General features: G+C 40.6%; 1 protein-coding gene across 1 annotated transcript; it reads right to left on the bottom strand.

The window, feature by feature from the left end:
* Positions 1-11,924: 11,924 nt before the first annotated feature.
* On the bottom strand, positions 11,925-17,921 carry LOC110955451 (secretory carrier-associated membrane protein 5-like). Its single transcript, XM_022200454.2, has 7 exons — positions 17,725-17,921; positions 17,239-17,295; positions 17,038-17,157; positions 15,489-15,645; positions 14,460-14,561; positions 13,481-13,598; positions 11,925-13,141 (listed from the first exon to the last, which is right to left on the bottom strand). Exons 2-7 carry the CDS (start codon positions 17,243-17,245, stop codon positions 12,962-12,964), a joined length of 684 nt encoding a protein of 227 aa, XP_022056146.1. The 5' UTR covers positions 17,246-17,295; positions 17,725-17,921; the 3' UTR covers positions 11,925-12,961.
* Between the last annotated feature and the right edge of the window lie 743 nt (positions 17,922-18,664).

The raw sequence follows: 18,664 nt of genomic DNA, 5'->3' as shown, positions 1-18,664 counted from the left end.
TTGGTTTTGTTTGGGCACCGAAACTGCTTCTTTAAGATTAGAGAAAGGGTCATGGTTTGGGTTAAATTACACCCTTTTACAACATTAACCAAATGCAGACAAACTTCTTGTTGCCTGAAAAGTGATCACACCAGCACAGAACATTTGTCTATAGATTCATGGTGTTTGTTTCTATCCATCCATTCTCTATACACCACTTTATCCTTACTAGGGTTGCGGGGGGTGCTGGAGCCTTTCCCAGCTGACTCAGGTGAAGGCAGGGGACACCCTGGACAGGTCACCAGTCTGTCACAGGGCTACATATACAGACAGACAATCACACTCACATTCACACCTAGGGGAAATTTAGAGTAATCAATTAACCTCGGCATGTTTTTAGACTGTGGGAGGAAGCCGGAGTGCCCGGAGAAAACCCACGCATGCACAGGGAGAACATGCAAACTCCATGCAGAAAGATCCAAGGCCGGGATTCTGTAAGGCAGAAGTGCTAAGCACAACACCACTGTGCAGCCCGTGTTTGTTTCTACCGTTTGCTAAATTTTATAGTCCATCAAACTATCTTGTGAGTTGAAAAGTTATGCTAAAAAGTAGACAGTATGATGCCAACAAGTGGCAAAGCAGCAGTGTGTGACAAGGTTGGGGTGAAACTCTGCTCTGATACTACAGGTCCTGTGGGAAAGCGAGCAGTGCTTGAACAGAAACACAGCAGTGGAAGTGGTGGATCTTTCAGCAGTGCATCCAAACAAACTCATGTTTTTTTTAGTGTAGAACCCATTAATAGTTGGCATTTCTCCATCATATTATGAACAACCTTGGCCTGATTTCCCTGCTGCACATTGTATGAATATTTTTACACCCAACAGTGAGTCACATTGTGTTTGGCCCATTACTCCCTGCAACATTTAAAGCTGACTTTCCCTCTAAAAAATAACAAAATTCTATTCTCTTGTTTTGCTGATGCCTCTTTGATGATTGATTGTGATTACAGTTATTCCAAATTTCCTCTGACTGCTTTACGATAAAAGCTTTTCGCCCATATTTTGCCAGTGGAGCAGTTTCATTGTGAAGCAGCAGCAGTAAGAGATGCTCAGTTAAAAGGAGCTTCATGCAGCAGTTATGTAGTGTAAAGAGAGTGAACAGAACAAAGTGTGAGGATGGTAACAGTGAAATAAAATTACTAGTAGTAGCACTGGATGACATGCATGCATTGCTGCCTTTGCATGAGTGTAATGGCAATTTGAATCAGGCATGGAATAGCAGACCCCACCTCGATTGGTTAATAGTACTATATAAAGAGGTAATTAATGAATGTAAACTGATTAAATGACTATTGCACATGACATCCTGACCATAAACAGTGGCTATAATTGGGTTTTACAACATGAACATCTTAAGGATTGTTACTGTAATATTCATAAATGTGATTACTGAAGCTGAACATTTTCTCAGATCTCAATCTGGTCTCTATGTCTCTATGTATTGATCAAGCAGTGATAAAGCACCAAAACCAGTTTGTTAATGTTCATTTTTTTTATATATTTTTTGAACGGGCATTTTGTTTTAAATGCAGAATAAGAATAGTCTTTGGCATTCGGTTGTTTGCCCATACATGTCTTTCATATTGTACTATAAGTATTCAGTTCTTAGATTCAGTCTTTGGTAGCTTGTGATCATACTGTAAATTCAGAAAGATGCAAGAACATGTGATTCTGACATTCAGTGGAACAACAGCACAGGAGTAGGTGACAGCTATACAGGATCTTTGACATGTTTTGATGCAAAGCTGTATTTTTCTAACAGTGAATACCTGTCAAAAATGCCTTATACAATAAATACATTTACATGTCTGCTGTGTGCGCAAAATGCAATATGAATTCTGCACGCCACTCATACAGGAGGGCCTCTCTGTACTGAATATGAGCCCACATCTGCGGGTTTACACAGAATATGTATTAGTAGATCCAAAAGAAATGCTGTACGACAGGTGTGACAAGTTACTGAAATCATCCCTTTCATAAAAGATTAGGTGTGATATGTTTAATGCATTTGGGCATTTTCCTGGGAGCTGTGTTATTGTTTTGTCATGCATGATTCAGGCAGGGATGCAAATCTGACCTTTACGAATACAGAAGAAAAATACACACTGCATATAAGATGCCTATAAAGACCAAACTGTGAATGCAGCTGCATGATGGCAGCAAAATGAATCGGTTACGTTGTTGTCAAGTTTCCACAATCTGACATGTTCCGATGTGTGCAGACACTCACAGACAAATCTGATTTGGTCACATGTCCATTATCTTCGAGTTTAGCTTCTTCAGAAAGTGATTTGTTGCAAATTAGCATTTGACATTATCTGGGTTGCTTCAGCTGTTAACAGACATCAAACACATTATGCCTGAAGAGTAATTCCAGGAACACAACACCACATCGCAACATAGAGAGGAGCTTATAATGGTATTAAAACTTAATACTGAATTAAAAGTGACAGTATTTGTTTTACCAGTAAGGAGCAGATCAGGGAACTATTTTTCTTTCTTATGTTTCAATTCCCTATCTCACTTGAATATTTCTCATTGCCAGATGGTAACAATGACTTGAAAGGAGTTGACAATAATGCACCATGTTGTTGTGGAAATGTTGACTATCGAGCAGTACTAGTGGATACCAGATATATGATATGGATATGGATATACCAGATATGGATATGTGATTACCAGCTTTTTCATACATTTATGACTGGAAGTCAAGATAATGTAATCACTTCAATGCAATTGTTACTGTATAAAAATATGAGGACAAGAAGGACGGATTGAAAGGTCATAGTAGACACAGGCCTAAATGCATACACAAAAACATGCTATAAAAGACAGTGACAAGTCAGCTATTTGCATGAATGGTGATGTAATGTTTAATTTATTTCCCTTTTTCACAAGAGAAACCATTATATAATACAGTAAGATAAATGGGATGCCCTTACTGGCTGTTCAAAAGGTTTATATTTGAACATTTGATCTCATGACAACTGTGCAAATTTCATTTGCTGAGCAAAATCTTGTGAAGAAAACTCCAGAACATAGTAGCAGACATATTAAGCTTCACAAAATTTATGGCAGGGCTACTGTATTTGATTGTGCAGTTTATCTAGCGCACAGTGTGGTAAGTTTCAGTTGTGAAATTTGGAAAGCAGACATTCCTCAAAGAAGTATTTCCTGTCCCCCGGAGGAATTAGAATCCATTATCTTCTTGTTTTGATATGCAGTTCTCACTCTCATATTTGGTCTGTCCTAACAAAACCCTGACCCCCGTGATGGGACTTCCTCTTGGTATGGGCTGTTTGTTCAGGCTGTTCACACAAAATCACCCCACTGCAGCTCTCTGTGCCACATTATGTTGTTTCGTGAAAGTGCTGCAGTATGTGGTGGCGTGTACTCAACTTTGACTGTGTTTATGTTAATGTGTCTGTGCGTATTTTTGTGAAAGAGAAAGATATCAATGACTTGTAATGTGGGAGAGAGAAGCCAGATGATGCACTGAATTGTTACAGACATTTGTTTTTCAAAAACATTGGATATACTTTGGTTTTTCTGTCAAGGAGTCTCACTGTTTCATACTAGATTTTCATTAGCTTCCTGTGTGTTTCTATGTATTTTCATGCAGCTGCTATTTAAGTAGCACAAATGAAGTTGTATGCTTCCCAGGGGGGTATAGGCAGTAATGCACAATGTCCACCAGGAGCCTCTTTTACAGTCCTGGCTTCATGTTCTTGTTATTGGTAATGAAAAGGACATACTGCAGCACATTCCCTACAGCAGCAATGGCTGTCAAAGTCATCGAGTTACACACATATAAATGATTTAGGACTATTTCTTGCCACAAACAAATATGCAATTGTGATTATCAGAAATGTGCTGGAGGGTGTTTCCCAAGTGAATCCAAACAGTGTGAGATTCTGAGTGGAGCACATAAAAATACCCCCAAGAGGTGTGCAGAACAAAACCCGGCAGACACACTGTATCGCTGAGATATGGGTTATACACAGCACACAAGATGCCAACACAACCATGGTTCTAAGAAAGTAAAACAGGAAGAGAGTGGAGGAGCAAGTTAAAATGACTAGTGGCATACAGGGGGAGAGAGGGTTGGTAAACAGTCAGAAGAGCTTGTCAGAAGATGCAGTAATTCTATGAGTTTGATTACACTGATCACTTGACAAGATGTGCAGCGCCATCCTGATCCAAGATGAACCCGGCATAAACAGTTTAGAAAGCAATTTTTTTACAGCACTGATGCTGGCTAAAGTAGCATTTTTTAATTATTTTTTGCGATTTCCCTTGAATCTTGCAGATTCCTTCTCATTCAGGGCATGAGCTCTGCAAACATGCCAGCGCCTCATCAAAAGAACACATGACAAGATAATGTATGAGTATCCCGAGAGACGGGAACGATTTTCTTGGCTGCACACAGATCAAGTTGCAACATGATAAGAGCAAACGCATTACATATGTAAATACTCCGCTTTGGGCACCAGCATGTTATGTCTGATGGTCGATAAGCAGAAGATCTGTAGGGAGAGCCCTAAAACCCCCCCAAGACAAATATTTCCCTCTACAACAAGCTACATTTACTTTACCAGCAAACCTATGTAAAGCAGCAAGCGTTCTGCAGCTGCAAGCTTGCAGCCTAATTGAGGAAACAGATCAAGTGAAGTGAAGCAGGACTGATTAGATCTTCCAGCATTCTCAGTGGCGAGACGTCACTGAATACACAAAAGTCCTGTGGGAGTGGAAGCCATGGGTGTAATGCTTGCCGATGCTCAAAGTGGAAAAAACACGAGGAAACACCTTTTGTCCAGGGTTTGAAGCTGTCAGCCACTAGCAAATGAAAGCTTGCCTTTGGCTTACATTTCTGGCATGACAGTGAGCCTTTACAGTTGTACTGACCGCACAGTGAAAACTGGTCAAAGTTGGAGATGTGATGAACACGTGCAGATTGTGACAGTTGTTAAGCCGTGAGTGATAAAAACTCTGACCTATCATCATCCACTGCACCTGTTTCATTCCTCTCCGTATCCACTGGCATCTTTGTTAAGCAGTGATCACAATGTAGCCCAGCGGTGCCCATAGGCAAGCTGTGAAAATGATAATTGGTTAAACAACTGAGCTTCCCATACATTTTCTCTCACTCATCTCCCTTTCCTCATCCTATCTGTTGTCTCTTTAACAGCAGCGAGTTTACTTGGCTAACTTATGCAGTGCATAATCATAAGTTCATGGTGACACCGATGACAAAATGACAACACTAATTTGCTCACCCCCACCCCTCCCTCCCCTGCTCTGTTTTAGTCACAGCCAGTAGTTCATGGTGAGGTCATGCCACAGGGAGTGTTTGTGCTTAAATTACAGTTATTACTTGTGTTTAATCAGCGTTTTTTGTCTGGGGCGCTTTGCCTCCACAATCTGCATGTAGCATGTGCTAAAGCTTAATTAAGCTCTTAGTGAATGCATACATCCTTATTAATAGTTTGGACTATTTCTGGGGCAATTTCAAATTATTCATTGTAATTTGGAAGATTTATATTCTGTATGTAATCTCTAAAAAAAGTCCATCTAGAGCAGAATGTTAAAACACCCTCTTGGTCCTTCAAAATGACAAAGTTTTCATGTACATTAGCTAGACTTTCCCCAAGAATAAAGGTGTTGACAAAGTCTCAAACCACTCCACCCTAATTTGACCAGCTGGCTTACAAGGAGAAATGGCTGAAAGACGTGACTTTGACCTCCATTCTTCACTGTAGAAGGTTTATGCGAGGCTAATTGAATTTAGTGGAAAGAGAGAATAGGGAGTAGTCTGAGAGCCGACTTTGCCAAAAAGCCCACCTCCAGACTTGAGGTCTAATTTCTGCAGAGCCCACTGAGTAGAGATTCTGTGGCACAATATCAAGGCCACAGGTAATTCATCTTCTGGCTCTAGCTCTGCTTTGCAACCTAATTAAATGAATAAAGATGTGAAGAAATCTTCATTTCCGTAGGGATAAACACATTGCTGCATGGGAAAGGTAAGAGGAAAGACCGGCTTTGTAAAGCGAGAATAGAGGCAGATGAGAAACCACTAGCTGGAAGATAGAGAATGGCTGAGGACTTCTGAATAGTGGGGGGAAAAACAGGATTCTGATTTACATGCAGCTGCAGTTGCTGGCTCATTTGTTTTGATAATAACTCATCCTGCACACAGAGCTGACTGCTCCATATATATCTGAGTTAACAAACATTTCAGTTCTTGTGTTAACACACCAGATCGAAAGCAAAGGAGGTTATACGAGACCAGGAGGCAGCTTGTGTCATAGACACAAGACACACTTGAGTGCACTGGCTGACAGTTTAAATACTGCCGACCTCACCGCTGAAAACATCTGGCGTGTCTTTGGTGTCTCCTGCAAAAATAAGTACTCTTCCTTACAAATTTGTTCCCTCACTTTCCTCACTCATCAATTTTAAGGAGTATGCAAATGGACAATTTCTCCAGCCTTCCTGGGAGTCTTCATGGTTGCAACAACAGGGCAATAAATTCTCATTAAGGCTTTCCTTCCTTGAAAGGCAGAAATTGAAGTTGGGATATTCGTGTTTATAGTCCTAGGCAATTGGAACAAATGAGTAGATCTTGTGTAGGGAAGATAGGCTTCCAGCATTAATCGGGTCCCCACAAAATCCCCAGTCTCCCCCCACCCACCTCTCTGCCATCTCCATGGGGAGTGTCAATGATGAAGTCAGCCACGGGGAGCGACGGCCCTGCGCCACTGTGCTCAGCCTCTCTCCCCTCTGACAGGCCCATATTTCACCAGACTCATTCTCCAACCTCCACTGTCACTGTTTCCTGCGCTGTCAGGGGGATGACTCCCATCATCAGATCGGTGATTTCACAGCCTGGTGGCAGCAGCACTCCCTCCCTGTAGCTGACTAACATGGCCCCGCTCCAGACAGCTGGGTGACCCCTCCTTAGTAGCTGGCTTTGATTCCTCTCATCATACACATGTAAAGATGATCTAGGGTGGAAATTTTTACTGGATGATGCCAGTAGCTTTGTGGAGCTGCTGATTTGTTTATTTTATCAGGTTTTTGTCAAAACAAAAATCAAAGTACAGCTGGGACTGCACCCTTGGTGTATTTCCAAAACTGGACAATGTCATCAGTCACTTTGCTGTTAAGGGACTAGTTTGACATTTTGGAAATATTGCATTTGTGCTCAGAGATAGATGAGAAGATTAATGCCACTCTTTTATCTGTCTGATGTCACAGCCACCCACCACTCTTTGAAAGACGTTCCCAACCTCTTTTGCCTACTCATGCGTTGGCTTCAGAGCTGATGGTGAGCACACATTCTTGTAGTGTTGAATTTGTTTTCTGTCAGAGTGAGATGTTCGACTTGTATCTTTCTTTGTACCAAGGCGTTGCACTTCACAACTGTCTCATCAGGGATCTTGTCGCTATGATCTGCAGCTGGTTTCATCGGTTTGTGGTTTGCTGTCCTCATGGCATTCTTGGCCAACCAGTTCCGTTGTTCATGATATTCAATTCCTTTTTTCAGTTGAGTTCAATAAAATACTCAAGCTCCTTTCTTTTTTAATCACCCTTTGACACACTTCTCCCATGATGCACTTCTCCTCATGTCATAATTTTGCCCCATCCTGGTTACCAGGCAAACATCCAAACATCCCTGGGTCTTAGCATAAAGATGGGAAACAATTAGAAAGAGCTTGCCTGGCTTTGTGCAAAGGTTACAAATTTAAACTATTTCTTATTTGGGAGCAGTTACTTAGTAGTCTTACATATTGAATGTAAACTGCAGGTATAAACCTGCTGTTAGCAATTTGTGTAACTATCTTCTATTGCTAGCTGTGTCGTTACAGGGAACAACAACAACCTTCAAGCAGTAACCTACCACACTGAAAGTTTTCAGTTTAGCAAAGGATGTCCATGGTGCAGTAAGGCAGCCCTCTTTTTTGTTTGTTTGTTTGTTTGTTTGTTTGTTTTGGGGAATTGGCCATTTTAATGACAGCCTTGTCCCACTGCATGCAAATATTCCACGAAACAGTTCCCCTGTCAATATTTTGTAGGGACGTCATTTTCGCATACCTCGCTTACCTCAGCCCAAAGCGGTTTTGATTGATTTAAAGAAATACAAACAATTGCAGAATAATATTGAGGTGCAACCAGACCATTCTGTGTTGAAGAATGGTCTGACTTAATTAGTACCTAACTATCATAAATGCTAAATGCTGCCATAGCTAGCAGCCTTACCAGCTTCTAGCTATGGCAGCATTTAGCAATCAGATGTAAAAGGGACAGTGACCTCCTCACAAAAACAAGCCGACACATTTCTCAATACGAGCTCTTTTCAAGTATCATAAACAAATGTGAATATTCAGTGTTTAAGTGCAATCATACATTGTAGCACAGCATAAATATCTCCATCTGTGATTGAACGTTACTGTGAGTTACATGCGCCCAAATATTTTGTGTAGCCCATCCCAATTCAAAGTAAGCTACAGTAAAGACCATTCTGTTTTTCTTGATCATGAGCTGTGAAATCATAAGTGGCACTTCTGGGCAATCAACATCTTTTCAACATTCAACTTTTCAACTTTCCTCGCTATTTTCTCTCAAAGAAAAGATAAAAGTCTGATTCCAATATCAAGTCATCACAACCTTTGATGATCTTAGTGAAATTCTTTGATTTTAGTTGCTGTAATGTTACTAATGATATATTGCAGAGCCGTCAGTCATTGCATAAAGCCAAAGGTTTTTTGGGGGATCACCAGCTCTAAGGGCAGACATTAACAGTCACCACTTAACAGAAATGCTAATGGGCAATTTTGCTAATAATTATGTCTTTCTTACATAATTATATCTTGTAGTTTTTAGTTTTTATCCTTTTTAAAGTCAGCTTGATCATTTACAGCCCAGACTGCAGAGGCACACGGACAGCGCAGAGTCAGACGACTGACACCCACACACTGACTGTTGACTTTCTATAGGTCATACTGGTTTTGAATTCTTACCATAAGCTATATTTCATTCTACCTCACCTTATTTCCTGGTCTCAGCTCTGTTACATGTTACCCACAGGATGTCTGGGCAGGTCTGTGTCCATCACAGAACAGTTATAGGAAGTATGTTGGGTTTTGGGGCCCCTGCTCCATGTCATACACAAACATAAAAGCATGCGTATGTGTTTGCATGACTCTATGTCTGTACACCTTTGTCCAAGCAAAGTGTATGTGTGTGTGTTTAACAGCATGAAAGGGGACTCTATCTCCATCTCTCCTGAGAAATAAACACAAAGGCCTACTGTGCTCCGTCAACTTTAGGTCATACTGTGGCCTTTATGTGCGTCTTATGTTGCTCCTTACAACAAAAATCTCTCTGATCTCTGATGACTGACCATGAGAAAGAGTTGGATATGAGGAGACATTTGTTTTAAATGCAATAGTAATAATAAGAAGAAGAAGTTGAAGAAGAAAATCATAACACAAAAAGAAAAAGAATAACTTGTATTTTTTAGTGCCTTTCAAAGAACCAAGCTTTACATGCATGCAGCATTAGCTTCACAGAAAGTCATTTCTTTCCAACCAAAAGGCAATGTTTCAAATTTCGCTACATAGAATTAAAATACATCTTTCCTCGCATTTGTAATTTTGCTGAACACTGAAATGAATTCAGCATCCGCTACTCTGTCTTATATAGATGCCTAAAAGCAGCCCACAGCTTTACTGGTCTGGGTAATCTCCAGATACATCAGACATTTATTTTCTGTGAAAAAGCTCTAAAAATCCACAGGACCAACCCAACACCAAACAGCAGACAAACAGTCCCAGGCTAGCTAGTGATGCATTCTTTAGCTAAAGATCCAGATATTTCCCTGTTAGTGGAGTCAGAGAGTTAAAAGGAGAGTGAATGCTGGATTTACATAATCAGGTAGATGGAAACATGACTTCAAAATAATGGTAATCTTGTTTTTTATCTCCTGGATGTGTAATAAGCAGGTTGAAGGGTGATAATATGCAGCGTTGTGTTTACATCTTGTTTCTGCTGAAATAAATATTTCAGCACATGTAAGTGACTCTAATGCACTACTGCAGGAAACCTTTTCTATATAAATACAGTATGTTGTGAAACATAGTGGAATACAGGGTCGAGTGTTACGAGACCAAATGCTTCCCTCTTTTTCCTTCACAGCAGTGTCACAAACAGCGGCTGCAGCATCAGGGCCATAAAGGATCCTGCTAAAGATTACCTTGGCTACTATGGGAATCACAAACTCTGGCCCTGTTGCTGTGATACGACTTTAGTAACCAGTAGGCTGCTGATAAGTCATGTTAAGATATAGTTTGCAATCAGGTCATATCTATTGCTTTTTTTTAGCCAGTCAGGATGAAATGATGAGAGAAGTTGGATGATTTTCCACTCATGTTTTACATGTGGGCAGAACAGAATATACAAAAATGCTACATTTGTTCAGCCTTGATTTGTTATGAATCAGTGGCTATATTCTGTAGCTGACAACCAGTCCTGTTTACTTGAAGGCACAAGTCTTTGCTGTCACTACTTGTCACAAGAGATTTCAATGTGTATGGCAATTACAGTGTTTGTTGGTGGCTGCCGGTGGGTCCGCTGGGCATCTATATCACTGTATAATTTTATCCCCCCCACTCCACAGAGTAATTCTATCACTCCTGCAACCCAAGGAGAGGCAGACAGTAGGGACAAGAACATCCACCGATAAATCCATTTAAAGTGTATTTTGAATCTAATCTATGATGGTCTCCTGCTCACAGGATGTCAAGGGAGAAATTGTGTTTGCTGCATGTAAGTTTAGGGGGAAAAATAAAGCTTTTGGTGTAGGCAAGCACTATCAATCACCCTAACTATCTCAGATTTCTTGTGTTCTTGTACAGACTTTCTGAATACATTACTGTGGAGAAAAACAAAGGCCTTATAGTGCCCCTTGTGGACAGTCGCTGTAACTGGTGGAGGAGCACAGAGGGCCAATAGTGCCACCTAAAGGCCAAGAATGTCCCTCCTGTTTTTAATTTCCCATTTTAACAGTGTTTAAATGTGGCTGTGGTACCATTTGCTGTGTGTAATGTATTGGAAACAATTTAAAATCACATTTTAATGATTGAGTACAATGTCTTGACTAAATGGGGCAAATATAACAAAACACTCAAACATGAAACAAATAGGTTCTATGCAAAGCGACCTCCTCAAGTAACTGCAGAATAAATAACATGACAAACTGTTTGAAAGCCGTGGAAGCAAAATCTTAACAAACTTTGCAGCCTTTCTCAATTTTTTTACGTAAACAAGGGTGTGTAATCCATTTAGGTCCTTCATCTCAGGCACAGCAAAATGTTCTGAACATAAAGTGTCTTCGAACTGTAACAAGTGTGTGTATCTTTTGGCAGCATAAAAGGATAAACAAAGCTCAGTGGAAAGACATGCAGTGTGTGTTTGACCATCGTGACACCTTATTCTAAACCTGCTGAGGGTGAGTGCTGCTTTCTTTGAACAAAAATGGATAATTCCTCACTGAGCATGGGGTCAGAGTTAAACTGGATGGTGTTCAAAAGAGGCTTTGTGTGTGTTGTTTCAAAACTCCTGCTCAGTAGGAGGAGTCAGGGAGCGATGATGTACCATTTACCAACCACTGTCCTTGGGATGCCTGTGTGCTTTCGACTCCCCGTGCTCTCCTGCTTAGTACCAAACAGGTGTATATGACATACTAGCCCCCCTCTCCAAATGATCATATGCGTCGCTGTGTTACTGTGATACAAATTACAGCTAAAACCAAGCACACGTGACAAAATAACCCAATAACATAAACACAGACTGTGATCTGTGAAGGATGAATGAAGGTAACCTGAACATGTTTGGAGCTTTTTATTTTATTCTAAAACCATCAGCGCCTCTCTGTGGTCAAACAGCCAAACAGCAAGAGGCCAGTTCTCTTCTAAATGTAACATTTACATACATTTTAGAAAAGAGCACATGCTAAATACACATTTATTACAAAACATTCACCTTGCTAGACAACCTGAGGCTGGCTACAGAACACTGGTGAGCTATCTGACTTGCTTGTCTTCTTTTTCTGAATTACTGGAAGCATTAACACTGATTTAAACCCGTGATGTAAATCTGATGTTTTCAGTGTAAGGTAGACAAGTCAACAGGAAGCATCAAGAGCATCAAAGAGGCAGCTCCGGGTAAGTTCAAACTTGAGATTTTCACTTACTATTTAAATCCACAGGAAAATTTGCAATAATACCGTTTCTTACTGTAACACAGATGCAGCGCCCTTCGACATTGCAACATTATTTCATTTCACAGTGCAATCAGTGACAAACTGCATAGAAATGTGAGGAAATTTCTCTGAGGTCATAAAAAGTAGCATCATTTCAAATGAGGTTTGAAAAATCACATGGGATCTTTGGTACATCTTTGAGTTTAAAATGCTAGAAAAACTAGAGTTTATCATCACAACAGCATGGTGGTAAAATAATAAGTTATTGCTAATTTTTTTAAACTGTCATTACAATCAACGTTTATTTTATATGAAGAATATAAAGATGTTCTTCCTTTAGTAAAAATGACTAGAATACATTAGCACACAGCTCTCACAATGGAGCCACTACAATAACACTTATTCAAAGCTAATTTCATTTCAAAATGATGTATAAATAATAATGCTGTTTAATCGAGGAAGGCAAACTCATGCTTCCTACAGATCTATAGAGCTATTTGTTTGCATAGTGTAAAAAAAAAAAGTGTTGTTTTGTCTCAGAAACATTTTTAGCTTAGTTTATCTTAACCATCATGGGAGATGGTTAGTATCTGCCACCCGCTGGTTAAACCTCTTTAGCTTTGGCATTACTGACGTCATTTGTTTCATATCTCTCGTTTTGTTACATCTGGTTTTCGTTGTATTGTGGGCTGGAGTACTGGTCCTGCATGGCTCCAGCTGCTGCCCCCATGGCCGCCTGCTGCGCTGCCGCCTGGACGTGAGGGTTCTTCCAGGCTCCTGTGGTCCACTCCTCCTGAGCTTTGGTCATGCTAGCCCCACTGCCACGGTAAAAGTTATGGATCTGCAGGCAAGGCGGGATCACAAGTCATTATCAACCAGGGAAGTGGTTTTAATTACTTTCTTTCACATACACACAGATTGTTAGATGCAATGTTTTCTAACCATTAAGCTTGTAGATGAATTTGTGGAGCATTTCAGTTACTGCAAAGGATTTTATCATTTTAGAGATAAACCTAACAATGGTGCTTTGTGAATGTGAGTGAAAAATGATCCTGTAGTAAGAACGCCCTAGTAGCTACAGAAAATAACAGAAAATTGATTCAACTAGTTTAATAAATTGTGTTTCATGAGAAAATGTCTGATGTACTTCAGTGTAGAAATGCAGTAGTTAAACACATACCCTGGTGAGAGCAATGAAGGAGAGCGAGGCCACAGCAGTGAACATGATAGTAGGGACCAGCATGATGAGCGCAATCAAAATATTATAGCTGAAGAAAGAGATGGTGGCCAACCAACCACTGCAAAAGACAGAAATGACTGTTAACACAATGTCATTTAGACAAAAAAAATATTTGAAACTCTGAACACAGCAGGAGTGGTAATTATGTGTAATGGCTTATCAGGTGTTCTTCCACATGATACCACCACAGAACATCTGGATGTTAAATGGCAACGATTTTGAAGACTTTAAATGCTGCGATATTAAGTTTAAAAGTTTTATAGCTCATACATGAGGATATCCAACTGCACATGGTGACATTTATAAACTTTATGGAGGTGTCATAATATTAATTTCTGATCATCAGCCTGAGTCAGGTGACATTTTGAGGACCGCTTTAACGGCCTCTCAAAATCTAATAACGGGACAATCATAAAAGTTATACGAGGGCAATATCTGATGGTCCATCACTGTCGCATTAATGAAAGCAGTGAACAAGGCCTTTAAAATATATATTCATACTGACACGAGGTATTGTTGAGCTCAAAATATTTCAGTGTCTCAAAAGTAGATTTTGTAGTGCCATTAAAACAAACTTTCATTTTTATTGCTAGCTTTTGTTGCACAAGAATGAATGAATCACTCAGAAATGTTTATGATCTTTAATAACAGTGGTACTTGAGTTGCATTGATTGGAGTCTCTGTGCCTCTGTGTTATGCCACATACTGTATTATTTCTTTCCTGTCTTGCTTTAGTGTCTGTTTTACCAACATTAATACTGTAGGAATGCTATCTATATCACATTCACTTCAGTTTAAAATAAAAGGACTAAATCTAATTCTCTGAATGAAAGATTGATGCGCGCAAAGAAAGTCTGATCTGAATCTGTAGATTTTGTAAGAGAATTATTGTTCCATTCTTTTCCAATCTGTTTCTTACCATACTCCCCATCCTGGGATGCCTATGCTCTGGATGATGCTGATGCCAACTTGGGCCATGAAAACAAAGAAGAATAGCATGAAGTTGAAGGAGCTGTCACTCCTGAGAAAAACAGAAAAGAGCAATAAGCATTTACGCTGCCACTCCTACTTGCTCCAATGCAGACAGTTCTTCCTTTCATCCTTCATGGAGGTCTTACATGCATCTCCATTTTGTTTTAGTGCATCATCTACTGTTCTAGAAAACACGCTGGCCTCCTGTGACTCAGCAAACTGCTCAGGAAACATACCGAGGCTCAGAAGATAAAGAGACCATTTATGCAAAGATTTCTCTTGGCAGTCCAGTCTCGACTACGTGTCACTGCTGTATAGTGTGTCACCTCGTGAGACAAGATCTCCATGTCAGCAGAGGATTCAAAAATTACTCTGCCCTTCAGCGAAACAGTGGAGAGGATGTTCTGGGTGCCCTTCTGTCTCCAGAGGGACTGGTGGCACATTTATCCCTGCTGTCATTCAATATTCTCACAGACTGGAGGACAAATGAGCTTAAAGCAAAATCAGCAACTGACCTTTGCCCTGGATGAGCAGACGGTCTGGTTAGCATTTATAAGCCAAAGGTAATAATAGGTTTGTAGCCCTTTGTAAGGCATGTGTGAGCAGATGTGTGTCTGTTAGTCTGTTTATCAAAAACTCCTTCTGTGGACACCCATGAGTGGAAGTTGAAGGATGATATAGTAAAACACATTTGTAATGATATCAAATATTGCTAAACATTTAGGAATGACTACATATGGAAATGTTGGAGGCTGGAGAGGGTGAACCACGAAGTAGACATATCATTGGTCCATGTGTTTTTTCCATGAAGGAAAATAGTTGTAGATCTAGAGGAGGTTGGGAATAAAAATGTGTGCTTAGAAATTGCAAACTTGTCGTAAGTGGCATTTTAAGAAAAAACTCTGTGACCATGTGTCAGACTGGACTTTGAACACGGTGGAAGAAGAAGAAGAAGAAGAAGAAGAATTGGACTTACTTGAAAGCTTTGTAGATGGGTCTGAACCAGCAGACATAAGAGCAGGGAGTGAACATGAGCAGCCAGATGATGGCCAGTCCAAAGTTGGTCACTCCACCGCCACCAAACATCCAAGCAAAGCAGCCAATGAGATTCACAGCAAGTGTACAACTGTTCACTGTAAGAGCAGAGATATATTTGGCATTGGAACCAACGGGTGGGGGGTGGGGGATGTATTTGATACATGCACATGCATATGATGGAAGACTTTGCTGCGAGAACAGCTGGCATTAACATAATATGACTCAAAAGAAGGTTTGTGTTCCCTGAATAGCCTTTTAACTGGAGTCATTTGCTATTAACTACACTTGTTCCTAATTGGGGCTCTGCGCTCTCGTCCCATCTTATGTCTTTAAACTATGAAAGAAGGCCAGTCGCTTTCAAATGTGAGTCTATAGGGAAATTTTGAAGCCCTTTACAAGAAAATTATGAAGCCAAACACAGCTGGAACATGAAAGGTATTTAGTAAACACTTTCCCACATGCATAGCGGGGAAAAAAAGAAATCTGTTGGCTTCAAATGTTTTTCGCAAATGAAATGAGAAAAATAGATGTACAAACCGAAAAGCACTTATCTACAAAAAGCAATGTGTAAGAGAAAAATAGCACATTGAAGCAGATTGGGACTTTAAATACCTGCTTATGTTTATCGTATAATAAAAAGGAGACACCTGCAGAGAGAAAAGAGGTTAGCTGCAGTTACAGATAGTTCAGACTAAGAGATTCATGCTTCCTGTTGTGGTAACATAATTATTCCACTTGGAAAACATCTTTGGGAATGCAGTCAACACTGAGCTGTGGTTTGCAGCAGGTACGTGGAGTGAAGATGCTCCCCTGAACTTTCTGCATTTGGCCAAAATCAGCTGCAAACTTGCGTGAATCCACCTGCATGATCTTTGTTTTCAATATTTTATGTTGCTCTTCGACTCCTATAAGGTAGTGTTGCAGCACCTGTGTGAGTGTTGCATCTGCTCTGGGTTTTTCTTTGCTCTTCTTCCTGCCCTCTGTTCTCATATGTCAATTCACGAACACGCAGGGAGCCTCCAGAGCACAGCATACCACAAACACCATTGTACTGCCTGTTTATAGTGTAATAAACTTTGATGAAAATGCTTCTGGCAAAGATTGTTTAACACAATTTCGGTGTTAACTGCTCTGCTCAAACCAAGGCCATCTGGTCAGCGCTATGACTCATTAGCAAATAAACCACTCAGGATATCACAGCCACAACTAATAAAAAATTTCTTTCGGACCAAAAGGACCCTTGTAAACCACTGGCCTACTGTTACATAGTTTGTATCTCAAACTGATCACAGAGGAGAAGACACTTTATGGGACCTGTGTGGGAATTCCAAGGATTTTTTTTCTCATCTTCTGTTCTTTTGCAAGGTTAAGAAGTCTCTGCAGTAAAATCTGCTTCATATCAGAAATATAGGCTCTGTGCTTTATGTAAGGCTTGATGTAAATAAATAAGTTGCACATTCATGACATCTTCACTTTGAGCCACTCACACATCCACAGATGGTACATTTTCTTGCACATGCTGCGGTGCTGTTCAGGAATCTCTTCGAAGTCTTGATAGAAGCATGGCTTTAGAGGAATGAATCCAGGCAGCGGTGGAAAATTAGGTTCTGCAACAAAAAGTTTAATACCGGTTAGACGTGTCAGATTGAATATGACTTCCATATGTCTTGTTTTTGCAGCATACTGACCAGCCATGTGGATGCTATGTAGCTTTACAGATCTACTCCTTCTTCAGTCTCTTCAGTCTGCCAAATGAGGAGAAGCTTCAGGTTAGAGGGGAACTTGCATGCAAAGTGAAGTGGCAGTTATTTTTATATGCGCATGATTGGTGAAGGAATTGATTTTATTACAGTACTGTGCCAAACCGACACATTTTACAGGAGGAGAGTGTTAAACAGGGTGTTATAAGCCCAGCGTCGGCGTCCAGACGTTCTGCCGGGGGATTTAAGGTGTGAGCCCTCCGGCCACGTCTCACTGCTGCTGATAAGACTCCAATCACTCAGTCCTTCCGAAGGAAATACCAGCGGCACACACCGATGACAATCGCATGCAAAGTGCACTAGATGATTTCAAATGCACATATTCGCCACGCATGTGTGAATACAGTCGGGTGTTCGGAATCTGGCCATCACAGCCAGGAATTACGGATCCCGCAGGAAACATAATCTGCTTACCTCCTCCAGAGAGCAGCAGCTCCTCTGCTCCGAGTGCTCTCAAACGGCAGCTTCACCTGGCTGCTCAGCTGCGTCTGAATAATATTCGGACACTATCAAGCAGCGAACTATTAGACTGGTATATTATCGTACTTTCTTCTTCTCAGTGGAACTACAGCGATAAATCCTGGCTCGCCTGACCCCTCCACCAATCACAGTGCTTAAATCCGCTGTCACTTTGATTCAGACCAATAGGCGGATTACTCTAATCCTTGACGTTGTATTGTTGACCCAATCACTGTTTAGCTCTCTGTCCATGGTGCTGAACATGGAGCTGAGGGCAGAAACAAATACAAAGTGGGAGTGTGAACCACCAGCAGCTCCATTGCTGATAGCTTCTCCATTATGATCAGCAGCTTGCAGACATTCATGACAAATCTGAAGGCCTGATGCTGCTGCTCTGGTAATCACACTCATGTGTTTGATTGTCAGCTACATCTTCAGGACAGCAGTGATATCAGGGAAATGTACGCCCACATTCAGTCAAGTAATAGCCCAGCAGGGAGTTCTTTTATATTGTGCAAATTCAGCTGTGGTGCACCCTACGCACTACAGTATCATCAGTCAAGTCGGAGCACACGCCAAACCTGAATATGAGGTTGGAGTTTGTTGCTGACCTGAATACTAACCTGACTCCAGTTCTCCAGCTGGGGTTGCTGTTTCACTGCATCCACTGAATCTGGAGGAAAACTGTAACAGTGGATAATATCTAGGCTGTCAACATAACATACCTTCATTTAGCACATTATATACTCTAATTTAGCTTGCACATTCTACGGATACCTTAAGATACAATATTTGAAAATCATTCATCAGAGATTATCATGATCCATCAAGCATATAGGACAAAGGGGGAATACTCAGCAGTATTTGGAGCCTTTATTTCAGTACAATTACTCCA

The sequence above is a fragment of the Acanthochromis polyacanthus genome, chromosome 2, assembly GCF_021347895.1.
Source record: "Acanthochromis polyacanthus isolate Apoly-LR-REF ecotype Palm Island chromosome 2, KAUST_Apoly_ChrSc, whole genome shotgun sequence".
NCBI classification, from domain to species: domain Eukaryota; kingdom Metazoa; phylum Chordata; class Actinopteri; family Pomacentridae; genus Acanthochromis; species Acanthochromis polyacanthus.
Note: the sequence above shows the minus strand (reverse complement) of the source record. Positions and strands in the feature narration are given on the sequence as shown.

Excerpts from the sequence above, each read along its gene's own strand:
- LOC110955451 (XM_022200454.2), bottom strand. Across the intron at positions 13,599-14,459 it reads ATCCCAGGATGGGGAGTATG|TGGTTGGTTGGCCACCATCT; the intron begins GTAAGAAACAGA and ends TGTCTTTTGCAG. Across the intron at positions 13,142-13,480 it reads CCTTCATTGCTCTCACCAGG|ATCCATAACTTTTACCGTGG; the intron begins GTATGTGTTTAA and ends CCTTGCCTGCAG.